At 36.0% G+C, this 14,976-nt stretch overlaps 2 protein-coding genes across 2 annotated transcripts in view; both read left to right on the top strand.

Moving 5' to 3' along the window:
• The window catches only part of DIAPH2 (diaphanous related formin 2), a 904,603-nt gene that overhangs the window by 187,549 nt on the left and 702,078 nt on the right, over positions 1–14,976 (top strand). Inside the window, exon 6 of the mRNA XM_073013533.1 lies at positions 3,600–3,739. Coding sequence (XP_072869634.1) covers positions 3,600–3,739 — 140 coding nt within the window. The remainder of the gene's footprint in view (positions 1–3,599; positions 3,740–14,976) is intronic.
• RPA4 (replication protein A4) lies at positions 5,424–7,441 on the top strand. Its single transcript, XM_007992223.3, has one exon. The coding sequence runs from the start codon at positions 6,320–6,322 to the stop codon at positions 7,103–7,105; it is 786 nt and encodes a 261-aa protein (XP_007990414.1). The 5' UTR covers positions 5,424–6,319; the 3' UTR covers positions 7,106–7,441.

Below are 14,976 nucleotides of genomic sequence, written 5' to 3'. Positions count from 1 at the left end.
TGATTTTCAAATTAAGGAATGGCTTCAAATTAGGAAAGCTCTTTGTTCACCTAGGTTTGGAATAGCATGATGTACACTAATTGCTAACTTTGTCTGCATTATTTTTTAAAGATCAAATGGGCACAGTGGTAATTTTCATTAATCTCATACAGAGCAGCTAATTAAAATTTCCATTATTACCCATCCATTATCTAGTTGTTTCCTTTGTTGAGTATCAGAACAGGATGTTAATAAGCCATTCTTGTATTACAGCCCTATTAAGTATTATGAGAACTAATGTATTGCACTATTTTGTTTTTAGGTGATTTTTAAAATATTATCTTGCACCATATTGATTATGCTGAAGGTACTTTGACACCTTGACATTTTGTAATAGAGATTTCAGAATTAAATATTTGTTGCTTTAACATTTTATTCAAAATTGAGAAAAAGTAGTATATAGTAGAGAAAGGAGCTATCCAAGGACCAGAATATTTGTTTTAGTCTCATACTCTTACTAATTATGTGAACTTAGGCAATTACTTGGATTCCTCATTTTTGTAATGAGGGTATCAGAAGAACTGATCTTTAAGGGCCAGTCCAGCCTTAGCTTGCTATCATATTTTTATAACTTTCAAATATGAACTTACGTTAAAATCTCAAAGTCTTTCTAAGCTTGGTAAAAGGCGTCTGTTCTATAAAGTTGTATATTCTCTGTCATGCTCCAGTAGATTGTTTGCTTCCATTCTTTATAACCAGAGAGGATCCTAAATTATATAATTTAAGCTTGTTTCTAAGACTTCGGTGGGAGTGAGCCACAAAGTGATGGGCTGGCTCACTTGTCTATAAGGAGTACCTCGGCCATGACCATATGTTCCAATTAGACTAATCCTGTAGGGAATCAATTAGAAAAAGGGAACCAACATTTTCTGAGTAGATTGTTCTGTGTCCATGAGATGCCCAATATGAAATACCTCTGAGCTGTCCTCAGCATGCAATACAGTGTCTCAGTTTACCTGTTCTATATTCAGCATCTTTGAATATATTATAACTGAAAGTCTCAGAACTATAATATTCTGAAGCAAAACTAAGCTTAGAATCTTCAACAAGTTGAAACTCATCACTCATCCACCCTTTTGTTTATTCTCCATCCATCCATCCATCCATCCATCCATCCATCCATCCAGGAAATATGTATTGAGTGCTTACTTAAACACTGTCTTAAGATCTGAGGATACAGTGGTGAACAAGGCAGGCAAGAATCCTGTCTTATAAGAGCTTGTGTTTTAGTGCGGAAGACAGTAAACAACTGAATTACAAAAATAAATTTTCATAGAGGTAATATCGTAAATGATATTTAAAATGGTGTTGCGATGATAATTAGAATGTGGGGTGGGGAGAAGACTATGGGGCTGAGATTAAAATGATGGGAGCCAGCAATAGAGAGGTTGGGGTAAGGGTTTTCAAGGCAGAGAAAACTGCAAAATACAAAGGTCACTCAACAGGGTTAAATTCCATATACAATCCCCTAGGGGAAGATTAGTGGTGCCTTTTTATATATTAATTTAAAAATAACTTTGAGGATTATATGAAAGTGGTGTGTGACTACAGACTTGAAAACTTTAATTCCTTTTACTAGTAGTTTTCAGACTGGCATATGTAGTAAATAGATCCCTTGTTACTGATGAACTTTGTATTGCTGTAGAAAGTGAGTTGGCCGAGCAAAAATAAAACTATAATTTTAATTTGCAAAATTATGCTTTAAATATTTACTTGCTGTTATTCCTTGTGGAATAACAGATGCATAAGGAAGTTACAGGAATATGGACATGATCTCTCAGTGATGGTTTTACTTACTGTGCCATTTAGGTGATGATGATTCATCCAGTATACTTTTTTATTTGTGGAGCAGACAGTCTTGCTTCGTGGCTCAGGCTGGAGTGCTGTGGCGGGATCTCAGCTCACTGCAACCTCCGCCTCCTGGGTTCAAGCTATTCTCGTGTCTTAGCCTCCCAAGTTGCTGAGATTCCAGGTGTGAGCCACCATCCCTGGCCCATCCAATATATTTTTAACATCTACTGTATCTCATAACGAAGCAAGAAATACCAAGTCAGTGGCCATTATACAAAATATAGGAGCTAAAAGTATGAAATCTTATTCCTTGTTCTGCAGTTATTATGGAGAAGTTCAATAATAACACACTTTTATTGAGGCTCACTAAATTCATGACCTGTGTTAGTTATGTGGCATAGATGGAGTTCCCAATGTAGAAGTGAGACAGACACAAATAATGACCTCTACCACAATATTTTAAGTGCTATAATAATGATAATAGTGCCACAGCTCTAAGGGAATAGAGTTCCCCTATATGTTATAAGCCTTTATCAGACTTAAAAAATTTAGCATTTAATGGGATTTTTAAAATTCAGAAATTAAGAATGATTAACACTTTCTACATTGAGGAGGCATTCTCAATCAAAACCCAAATAGTGTGAAACCATAGGGAACTCATTTCTCATTATTAACGTTGTTTTTTTAATTTTAAATGTCGTATCCTCTAATGATAATACCTCTACCCAATGGGGAAAAATTCCTTTCCTTATAATCTCCTTATAATATTGTATTTCTTATGATGATATATCATATCCTAATGATGTTATTTTATGGTAAGTATCCTTAGATGTTTAGCAGAAACTGAGTGTAATTTGTATGAACCTGTAAAATGGGACTCAAGCTTGGAGTCTTAATTCAGGGATATACATTTACAGTGTAGGAAAGGGGCAATTATGATTAGGTACATCTAGAATGTGAAACTATGAGGTATTAGTATAGTGAATGTGTTGATAATGTTTTCCTCCCAGCCTTTTCCCTGAACTACTTATATAGTTATAGCAAGATGATGAAGTTAAGGAGCAGTGATGAGATGAGTTCTAGAAATAACTCCGTGTATATTGAAAATTAAGTTAAAAACTAGTTACTATCAGATAAATGTATTTAATGACTTTTTAAGATTAATCTACAACCTGAGAGTAACAGAAAGGAATAATTGGGAACTGGTGAATGCTTTCAACTGATTTGATTAATTAACATGCTAATTGGAGACTATATTGTTTTACATTTTAATAACTATTTTCACTTATTTTTTTAGAAAGGCTGATAACTCTGATATCTTTCAATAGATGTGGGTTATGTATAATGGTATATATTAAATTTTATTTGCCGGATTTTGTGGAATCGAATATAAATATCTTAACTAAGAAAATTAATAAGATGATTTTTGAATGCTTATCCTCTGGGTTAAGGAGGACTAGCTAATGTTAATTCTAATGCCTGAATTGTAAATTTAAGCACCCCTGTCAATGACACTTTGTGTAATTCAAGTTCATATTCTATTCAGGTCATGAGCACCAGCACTGTAATTTTTTTTTAAATGAGGTCGAGGAAAATGTTGAGATATATACAACACAATTTTAACACATCAATTCTGTGATCAAGAATTTTTAAGCATGTAGCACTCTGCACACATTTTTATATAACAAAATAAATATTCTGTGCATTATTTTACTTAAAAAAATTTTTTTAAAACATTGTCTAAAATGGTATCTTTGTTTATTTTTTAGGGTGGGCTGAAAAACAGCAAACATGAATGCACCCTGTCTTCACAAGAATATGTTCATGAATTACGATCGGGTATATCAGATGAGAAACTTCTTAATTGTCTAGAATCCCTCAGGGTTTCTTTAACCAGCAATCCAGTCAGGTAAGTCATTATTATCATTTTGGTATGATTCATACAATTTGTAGTGTATGTAATTGTTTGGGAATATAATAAGTTTTGTTATTTAAACCTTAGGATTTTCTGACTAGAAGTCTGATGTGAATAAAGCAGCAGCATCTGATTGTGAAGTTGTAAACTTTTAAAAATATATTTAGTTGGATCTCCAGTAATGTACAATTTTAGGAATACAAATATTAACATAGAGCCAGAAGTTAAATGTCCACATTTACATGGAAATCTATTTGTGGGCTCAGATAATTATTATATATTTATTTATTAAGCAAATTAAGCATATTTGCTCCATGATTTTATTCTTGTGTGTGTGTGTGTGTGTGCGCGCGAGACGGAGTCTCGCTCTGTCGCTCAGGCTGGAGTGCAGTGGCACGATCTCGGCTCACTGCAACCTTCGCCTCCCAGGTTCAAGCAATTCTTCTACCTCAGTCTCCTGAGTAGCTGGGACTATAGGCGTGCACCACCATGCCCGGCTGATTTTTGTATGTTTAGTAGGGAAGGGGTTTCACCATAGTGGCCAGACTGGTCTCGAACTCCTGATCTCGTGATCCACTTGCCTCGGTCTCCCAAAGTGCTGGGATTACAGGCGTGAGCCACCGTGCCTGGTCAATTTTATTCTTTTAAAACTTGAAAGGTATATATAACTTCATGTTCTTCTATAAGTTTTAGATATACTCCACATATTTCTGTAATTTTGAGATAGCAAAAAGTGAATTATTTTAACCAGTAAAAGAAATGAGAGCATTAATAAACTCCTCAAAACTCTACTAATTTAAGCTATTAACTAACTACAAAGGATTGTTAGGAGGTTACTTGCCAATGGTGGATTCCAGTAACTGTGGTTCCTTTATTATCAATAACACCCAAAATAAAATATTTTATAAAGAAAAACAAAATTTCAGTAAAATATCAAAACATTCTTGGCCGGGCATGGTGGCTCACACCTGTAATCCCTGCACTTCAGGAGGCTGAGGCAAGTGTATTGCTTGAGTCCAGGAGTTTGAGACCAGCCTGGCCAACATGGTGAAACCCCGTCTCTATTAAAAATACAAAAAAGTCAGCTAGATGTGGTGGTGTGTGCCTGTGGTCCCAGGTATTCAGGAGGCTGAGGTGGAAGGATCACCTGAGCCCGGGAGGTGGAGGTTGCAGTGAGCCCAGATCCCGCCACTGCACTCCAACCTGGGAGACAGAGCCAGACCCTGTCTCAAAAAAAAAAAAAAACAAAAACAAAAAAACAAAAAAAACAACAACAACAAAAAAAACTGGGATCTATTTGTATAACTGCTAGAAGTTCAGAATTTACTCCGTAAGAGTATATAAAAAACTTACTGTGATTTTATCCATGTTTTTCCTAATATGTAATAGGCCTAAATCTTGTACTTTTCTGTCCTTTCCACAGAGCCTTGAAAATAATTTAGAGCTCAGTCATTCAGTTTGGATTTATGTGTAAATTGAAATATATTAATTATTTATAGTGCACTTGGCAAAAATACCTGGAAAATTACAATTTTAAAACAACAAAAAATTTTAAAAAGCCAGTGTTAAGAGGTGACTTATCTTAGAGTATGATAATCACTGAAAGACGATTTTCTTGCTATTTCTTAAAAAATACTCCTAGGTTTTTTTTTTTTTTTTTTTGAGATGGAGTCTTGCTCTTGTCACCCAGGCTGGAGTGCAGTGGTGCTGTCTCGGTTCACTGCAACCTCTGCCTCCTGGGTTCAAGTGATTCTCCTGCCTCAGCTTCTCCAGTAGCTGAGATTACAAGTGTGCACCACCTCGCCTGCCTAATTTTTGTATTTTTAGTAGAGACGGGGTTTCACCACGTTGACAGGCTGGTCTTGAACTCCTGACCTCAAGTACTCCATCTGCCTCGGCCTCCCAAAGTTCTGGGATTACAGGCGTGAGCCACTGCACCCGGCCCAATACTCCTGGTTTTAACGGTTTGAATGAACGGGGGACGTGAATTCTTGAGAACAGTAAGCACGGTGGTGCATTTTTCCCCCTGCACATAACGTACAGCACTCTACTGTTTTGGCAAGCGCTTCATGCTCCTAAAATTTCTGTTGCATTGTTGTTTGAATGAATGAATAAATGAGTCTTTTAAAAGTAATTGTAGAAGTTGTAGCTTTAAGAAATGAAGAGGGGGACTAGTAAAAATGCATTTTTATAGAGATGTTGGGAAAGGCTTGCTTGAAATTACACGTGGGACTTTTACTAGACAGGCGCTTTGACCAGCTAAGCAACAGGGCTCCCCTCGTGTGGGGCTTTTAGAATGTAGCAACCACTGACACACAGGGAAGGATTATGCCGTCAGGTGAGAAGGTGGCCGACCCTGACTGGCTGGAAGCAGACACATTCTGGTAGCTGATTGGTCCATGGGTAGCGTGAAGCTTGTCACGTCCTCAGGCTCCCAGCATTCAATCGTAGCCTTTCAGACAGCTTGAAGCCTTCTGTGGAGAGCTCAAAGCCTTCTGTGGAGAACTCAAAGCTGTCCGTGGAGCCCCAGACGAGTCAAAGCCCACCTTCTCCTCGGCCTGAACTGTCTTGAAGATGAGTAACAGTGGGTTTGGGAGCTATGGCAGCATTTCTGCTGCTGATGGAGGGAGTGGAGGCAGTGACCAACTGTGTGAGAGAGAAGCAGCTCCTGCTATTAAGACCCAAAGACCTAAGGTCCGAATTCAGGACGTTGTACCGTGTAATGTGAACCAGCTTCTCAGCTCTACTGTGTTTGACACTGTGTTCAAGGTTAGGGGAATTATAGTTTCCCAGGTCTCCATCGTGGGGGTAATCAGAGGGGCAGAGAAGGCTTCAAATCACATTTGTTACAAAATTGATGATATGACCGCGAAACCAATCGAGGCCCGACAGTGGTTTGGTAGAGAAAAAGTCAAGCAACTGACTCCACTGTCAGTCGGAGCATATGTCAAAGTGTTTGGTATCCTCAAATGTCCCACGGGAACAAAGACCCTTGAGGTATTGAAAATTCATGTCCTAGAGGACATGAACGAGTTCACTGTGCATATTCTGGAAACGGTCAATGCACACATGATGCTGGATAAAGCCCGTCGTGATACCACTGTAGAAAGTGTGCATGTGTTTCCATCAGAAGTGGATGATGCTGGGGATAACGATGAGAGTCACCGCAGTTTCATCCGGGACGAAGTGCTGCGTTTGATTCATGAGTGTCCTCAACAGGAAGGGAAGAGCATCTATGAGCTCCAGGCTCAGCTCTGCGACCTTAGCCTCAAGGCCATCAAGGAAGCGATTGAGTGTCTGACGGTCGAGGGCCACATCTATCCCACTGTGGATCAGGAGCATTTTAAGTCTGCTGATTGAGGCAGGGAAAACATCCTTTCCTTTTCCAAAGATCCTTGCATCCAGCTGAGAGTAATTTTGACCTGTTGACTTTTTAGGAAGTAGGACTAAAAAAAAAAAAAAAAAATCTCAAGTGGCATTCTTTGTCAACGCGCTGCTTTTCTAACTGCTTTGAACTCTTCAGATTTTCTATATTTGAAGCTCAGAGAGAGATGGTGATGGATAAATTGACAACTCTGTAGGATTTACTAGCAAGCTAATGGAAACATGATGATTTGGGGGGAAGAAAAACTACAGAAAATGTAGAAATGTATTATTTAATTGTGTTGGAGCTTCTTTTCCCAAAAAAAAAACAAGAAACGACAACAACAAAAAGTCTTGCTTGTTTTTATGTTAGAGTTATTTTCCATGTTTGGATTTAGCGTATAATGATATTCTCTCTTGTTCAATATAGTATTTAGTACTTCATTAATTCAAATTAGCTGAAGATATTAATTTGTGAATTCTAATGCTCAGTTCAAACATTTATGTGTGATTTGCTCTCATTACTATGAATTTATGTTTTCTTAAAATAAGATTATACTGTGTTTAAATAAATCATTTTTGCCAGGTTATCTTTGAATTTTTTTTTAATGTGGTGAAGTTTAATGATTATTTCATACCTGACGTGGTATTTGGATGAAATTACAACTTATTGTACTTGCATGGTAAATGGATGCCAGAGTTTCTGTAAGTTTGATGTGCTGGTGTATTATTTATTTTACTAAATGCTCTGTTTTATGTATAACAAGGTAATTTTTAGGAGGTTAGGGAAGCAAGTCATGGGAATATGAAACTTACTGAGTTTAACACAAATTTATTCAAATGTTTTATTAAAATAGTTGTATAAAATCTTAACTTTCCTGTGTGATTTTTTTTCTAAGTACATTTGAAAAAGCATTTTTGTTTTATATCCATAAGGATTAATAGTTTTAATTATCCAGAATTTTTTCTTTTCTATATATAATACCAAGAACTATAGCCTAGTTCTAACAATACATTTTAGTGTAGATTATATAAATAATGTGAGACTTTTAAATAATTGACCATTAAAGAAAGCCCTCAGTTACCTATACACTAAAGATGGTATCTTTCAAGGTGTTAAATATTTTACATTAGAGGAAAGAAAAAATATATACTTTTGAATGAATATGTATTATATTTTATATAATATATGTATATTCATATATAATATATATTCAGATAGAAGAGAAGAACATTATTTGTCTAATTGAATCATGAAAACTGAAAAAAAAAAAAAAACCTCTTAAATGGAGCATTGCCAGCAATCCGTACTTTCAGGAAAACTTTCAGAAAATGGCCTCTGTCAGTGGCCATTAGAAAAACTTACCACCAATTCTCGCTTAAGCTTTGTGATGCATATTTTTCTTCCCCTTGAAAGTAAAGAAATCATAAATGGCACTCTTGAAAAACACAAATGAATAACATACTATAAACCTGTTACTTAAATTATCAGACATTTTGAAAATTCTGGTCTTCATAAACCTAAAATATTCGGAACCACTTTTTGTTGAAAAAGGTTACCTGTCCTAGGGAAAATCATATTGGGGGAGAGGCAACAAGGGGCATATATAATACTTAGAATTGTGGAGCTGAAAGAAATAGTCTAGCAGATACAGTATTCTTTTGTGATATCACTTACCCAAATTCAGAAACCATGACATTAAAATCTGATATTTATGAGTGTAATTATAGGTTGCTCCCATAATTGCTTGAGCTGATTCAGCTGGCCAGTGGATGGGTAGCCACTTTTTTTTCCTACTCTAGGAGCATGCCTCCAGAAGGAGGGGGAAAAAAACCTCTTTTTTTTTGTTTTGTTTGGGAGGCCAAACTGCTTTTGTCCCTGCAAATTGATACATTGAGATATGTACACCTGAATTTAAGGCAGAAGACCAGCCTCTCCTCCATCCTCTGAGGGGCAATGTCCTCTATCTGTGTTCCTTGGGGTTGTTTTAGACTTTTAAAATTGCTCCTCCCAACCCTTATTCTTCTGAATGGAATCATGTGCTTTAGTGGATTCTGCTGCAGGTAAGATATAGCAGTGGAAAAGTAGTAAGTAGGTCTAGATATAATGTCAGTGGAAATAAAAACATTTTAGGCAGAAAATAATCACTGGATTGTTTTATACAAGCGTATTTAGTCCATGTTAAAGGGTACAGATTTTTAAAGTTCATTTTCAGCACCCACCTGGCATGCATACTTTCTCAATTTTGTTTAGATTGGGAATGACTTGGCTAATATCCCCTTTCTCCAAGGTCCTGCCCTGATTGTTAGCCACACCTTTTGAGGATAAGATACAAATCCTGGGGACATACTATTGACTGTTTTGGGCAGGGACATTTAAGCCTGAGGAACCTGAAAAACGTAATTGATGATTATAATCCACCCGAGGTTTTTTCCTATGGCTCACAGGCTCATGAAATATATGTATTTATATTGAGGTTGATTCTGAATTAACTATGAATAAATATGTTTGAAAGTGTTTTCAAGGCCAATATAATAATCTTACTATGGTCATAATTATTAGTGATCATTTTGTTACTTTTACCTACTAAATTTAGTAACATTTGGAGTAGAGGCTGAAAAGCATAAATTCTTATATTTTTTCAATTTCTGTTTACTTTTGATAACAGCAGTTTAAAAAAGGTAACTAGCAAGAATTATATTTGTTCATGAAACCTTTAGTGAGTTCCTACTATATGCATTTAAGTGTTAACTTTAATTTTGATGAGTTTAAATTTAATTGATTTCTGAAATGCTTATTAAAGATAGTAATAGTTAACATTTTAACATTTATTTAATATTTATTATCTCCCAAGTACTGTTCTAAGAGTGGGAGTTGTGTGTATCTGTGTGTATATGTGTTTGTATGTGTGTGTATGTGTATGTATGATTCCGGTGATGCCTAGATTTACATTTTCAGCTCAGACCTCTTTTTTTTTTTTTTTTTTTGAGATGGAGTTTTGCTCTTGTTGCCCAGGCTGGAGTGCAATGGCACAATCTCAGCTCACTACAAACTCTGCCTCCCAGGTTCAAGCGATTCTCCTCCCTCAGCCTCCAGAGTAGCTGGGACTACAGGCGCCTGCCACCATGCCTGGCTAATTTTTGTATTTTTAGTAGGACGGGGTTTGCCATGTTGGCCAGGCTGGTCTCAAACTCCTGACCTCATGATCCGCCTGCCTCGGCCTCCCAGAGTGCTGGGATTACAGGTGTGAGCCACTCACCTGGCCAGACCTCTCTCTTGAAATTGAGACCCCATTTCCAAATGTCTTATTGGATGATGTATAGGCATTTTTAATACATTAAAAAATAATGAAAAATTATGTGTGTGTGATATGTGTTTTATATATATATGTGTGTGTATATATGTGTGTGTGTATATGTATATGTATATATATGGCATTTACTACCCCTGTGCAATGTTCTAAGACCTTTAAATATACATATACAATCAGGATAACATTATTAGTATTGTTCCTATTTTGTAGGCAAACTTTAGGCTCAGAGAGGTTAAGTAATTTGCTCCATATTAAAGTTGCGTGACCAGCAAGTGTCAGTGTTAAGATTTAAGCCCAGGCTTTGTATCTCTAGAGCCTAGGCCCTTAACAACTAGTTTGTACAGCATCACAATAAGGAAAGTCTATTAAAATAGTATTCTTTCCCTGTTGTTAGTATTCTTTCACTGTCGTCACATACTAAATATTTTGACTTTCTTTCCTTAAAATTTGTCTCATTTAAATGAAAAAAACTGTGAAAACTTTCAGCAAATGTATAGAAGATAATATAAAAACACCTTTGTACTCACCTATCAGCTTAAGAGACAAAACGTTATTTTTTGCTGTCGTAGAGAACTTAGTTGAATAACTTGGGTGATTTTTTTATGATACTATAATACCATTTGGGACTATATTTTCATTGATTTAAAAGATCATCTGAAATTCTACATTTTCTCTAAATCTATGCTTGTAGTTTTTGCAATATAATATCTTAAGAATATATATCAGTGTATTGAGAAGCTTATTTTTTTTTCTGATCACATAGCTGTGTGTAAATTGGGACTTCTTTGCCCTATCCATTGTGGATGATACTTCTAGTAATTCTAACACCATCTCTATGATATTTATTCCAATTTGCCATCATGTGATAAATTACAAAAACAATTTTTTAACATTAAGAGTTAATTTCCTCCTGGGCGTGGTGACTCACGCCTGTAATCCCAGCACTTTGGGAGGCTGAGGCAGGCGGATCACGAGGTCAGGAGATGGAGACCATCCTGGCTAACACGGTGAAACCCCATCTCTACTAAAGTACAAAAAATTAGCTGGGTGTGGTGGCTCGTGCCTGTAGTCCCAGCTACTCGGGAGGCTGAGGCAGGAGAATGGCCTGAACCCAAGAGGCAGAGTTTGCAGTGAGCCGAGATTGTGCCACTCCAGCCTGGGCAACAGTACAAGACTCCGTCTCAAAAAAAAAAAAAAAAGTTAATTTCCTTTGGTAATATCTTAAATTGGAGGAGTTCAATAAATAGCACTTAATATTTTATGTGGTTTGTTTTTATATATCACATGGATAATCCTACAAAGGAATAACAAAACTAAATTCCCCTTGTCCATATGGGGCTTATACATATGTAGCTTACATTCTAGTACAGGAATTCAGACAGTTTTTTTAAAGGTGTATATCAAATGTCAGGTTGTGATATGAACTGAGGAAGAGATGTTGCTATTTTATATTAGATGATCAGTGAAAGCCTCCCTGACTTTAATGACATTTGCACAGAGGTCTAAAGGAAGTGTGGCAGTGAGCTATGTTCACCGGAGGAGGAACGTTGTTAGAAACAGAAAACAGCAACAGCAAATACCAAAGATGGGAGCATGCTTGGCATGTTCTAGGAATGTCAAGGAGGCTAGCATGCTGGAAGCAGACAATGTAGAGCCTTATTGACCATTCAGAAGACTTCAGCTTTTACTTTGAGTGAGCTGGGACACTGTTAGAGAACTTTGAGGAATGGAATGGCATGAGATGACCTATATTTTTAAAGGATAGCCCTGGATGGAAGCAGGGAGAACATGTACGTTACTCAGGCAGAAGGTGCCACTGACTGCAGAGGTTTCTAGTTGGCGAAGTGACACCCCAGGATCCTGTGACAATATGATAAATCATTCTAGTTCTTGATCACTCCTCTGTGGTGACCTTGGTCCAGTCAGTGGACCTCTTTGGTCCTCAGTTTCTTCATATGTAAATGGGATTGGAACCTTGCAGCTCTAAGCCTCTATGTTCTATATTCTCTTTTGCTTAGTTTTAATCCTCTTACCTTTGCTATTGGAACTAGATTAGTGTTTAGGTATTGTTTTGAAGAGTGAGAAGAATGTTCCTCTATAAGGCTAGAGGATTTCCTAATGTTCCATTATTTTTTGTATTTATAAATGTATTTAACCACCCCCAGATAGATATTTATAATTTCCTTTAAATACGGATGAAAGCAGTTCCTAAAACTCTGTTGCATAACTGTTTTTGAAACCTGGGTGTTCATTAGAACCCACGCCGTTGTCCTCTCATAGGTAATTCTCCTCCCTACCACAGTTTTAATTGGTTTCTTTTTGTTCAGCCCCTCGTAAAATTCTAAAAATATATATAAATAAGTGCACACACACACACACACACACACACACACACATACATATACATACTAACAGTTTTCCCAAACATCCTCAAAGCAGTCATTTTGGAATGTTAAGTGGAGTCATGAATTTCAAATTCACATGGTATTTAATCACTCAGGTGATAAAGGCTCTAAGAAAGTCATTTTGGTATATTATTTTCTGCTAAAGCAAATACTTAAAAATCCCTTTTATAAGCCATCATTAACTGGTCCTATCTCAATTCACTCTGTTACTGTACATTTCCCTCAACATTTATTTTTTACTGTATATATTGACCAGTACCTGTTTATATTCTATAATAATTTCATGTATGCATGTCTGTTTTTCTCATTCAGATTTTAGTCTCCTCTGGGGAAGGGACCCTCTTACCCTCTTATTTGTCTCATAGTGGCTGGTGCTGTGTAATTTATATATACTAATGTGTGATTTGATGTGGTTATTGACCCACCATCAATAACAACCTCTGCTTTTCCAGCAGTGAGAATGAATTTGCATTAATCTGGCACTATTTTGTGGCCATGCATTTTTAGCTGTAATCAGAAAAAGAATGAAGCTAACTTCTTCCACATAAGAATGAAACCTTGGTTTGAATCATATTCACAATCCACAGACAGCATGGCATGCTTTACGCAATAGCCTTGTTACAATTGCATGGTGTATTAATGAAATTGAATGTTTACAACTCTATTTAACACTCTAAAAATCCATGTGCTTTGACTGTAAAGTAAATCCCAATCTGCCATCACAAATTGCATTAGACTTTGCACATACCATGGTCTATGTGTGATTTAGGATGAGGACTCTGTTATTTAGATATTTTTGTTCATATCTCTTTACTAAAGTTTATGAAAGGAAGCAGTGCCTGCTGAGAAATGACCAATGAGTTTGGACCTATTTATTCCAAGCCAATTCGTTGCAAGATGTATAGGTATTTGGCAATACATTTTATGAAGATCCAAAGAAATATGTAGCAATAGATCATTGTCACTAAGTTTTCTCAGCACATGACAAAAACAGCAAATACTGCTTTGAAGAATAGTATCACAGAATTGTGATTGCCTAGAATTCTTTTTAGAGTTGTTACTGAAATTGCCTCACAGCTTTAGGGGTATTTTACCCCACTAGGAAATTGTTTTTCTGTTTGGTTGGGATCTACTTATCTGCCAAACTCATGGCATAGTGTTTGTGTTCACATCCTATGATGATAGCTTCCCAGCCAATATTTCCAAGCCAGTGAAAACATAAAATTTATTTTCGAGTTGATACATGTGCAGTTATTTGCATTACCTCTGGAATATTTGTTTGTATTTGATGCTATCTTCCTTTTAGATTTAAACGTATTTTTCTAGTGTATTAACAAATGTGCATTTTAACATAATTATCATAATGAAAACAGATCTTGACAGCAATACAAATTAGGACTAGAAAGCACTTTCTGAATTATAGGTCTTAATAAGTATTTAAACAACCTGTATTAAACTTATTAAAAACTTGGCAAAGCAGCCAACAGTACTTAGAAAGTTAATATAAAGGTAGGTATAGATCAATACTCTTAGAACATTTTGCAGAGGACTAACTATGAAAGATGGAATAATAAGGACACTTTTTACAATGTGGAAATGTGAACACGGCTTAAAATTGTGAGCACATCTCATAAAGCAGCATTATGTGCGGTATTACTAAAGCAGGTTTTTCAATATTGGTATTTTGAATTTCTTTGCTTTAACTTTCAAATCCATAAATCATTTTAGAATAGCACTAGTATATTTATACATAGAATAGAAAATAGTAAACTCATTGCAGTTGTCAATTTATATGCCTTTTTTTAAAAGTCTTGGTCAACAATTCAAATTCGTATCAAGTATATTCAAGCTCATTTGACTAAGTTGATACCATACATATTAAGTGACCTGGAATTTTTAATTATACACTATTAACTTCAAAACATAATTCTGACTTCGGCACATCCAATGATATTACCTCTTAATAGAAGCAAAGTAGATTTATGTGTCATATATTATTTTAAATAATTATCTGGCACAGCAGATACTGACCTAAGTTTTTGAAGTATTATTTTATTAGGAGAAAATGTTACAGGCATTAGGATAAATAGTGGTTCTTGTGTTGGATTTATTTTATTACTGTGTAAGCTCCACCAAGGCAATACATTTT

Source organism: Chlorocebus sabaeus, chromosome X, assembly GCF_047675955.1.
Source record: "Chlorocebus sabaeus isolate Y175 chromosome X, mChlSab1.0.hap1, whole genome shotgun sequence".
Classification (NCBI taxonomy): Eukaryota; Metazoa; Chordata; class Mammalia; order Primates; family Cercopithecidae; genus Chlorocebus; species Chlorocebus sabaeus.
This window is presented reverse-complemented; position numbering and strand designations above follow the sequence as displayed.

Excerpts from the sequence above, each read along its gene's own strand:
- RPA4 (XM_007992223.3), top strand. The coding sequence starts at position 6,320 with ATGAGTAACAGTGGGTTTGGGAGCTATGGCAGCATTTCTGCTGCTGAT.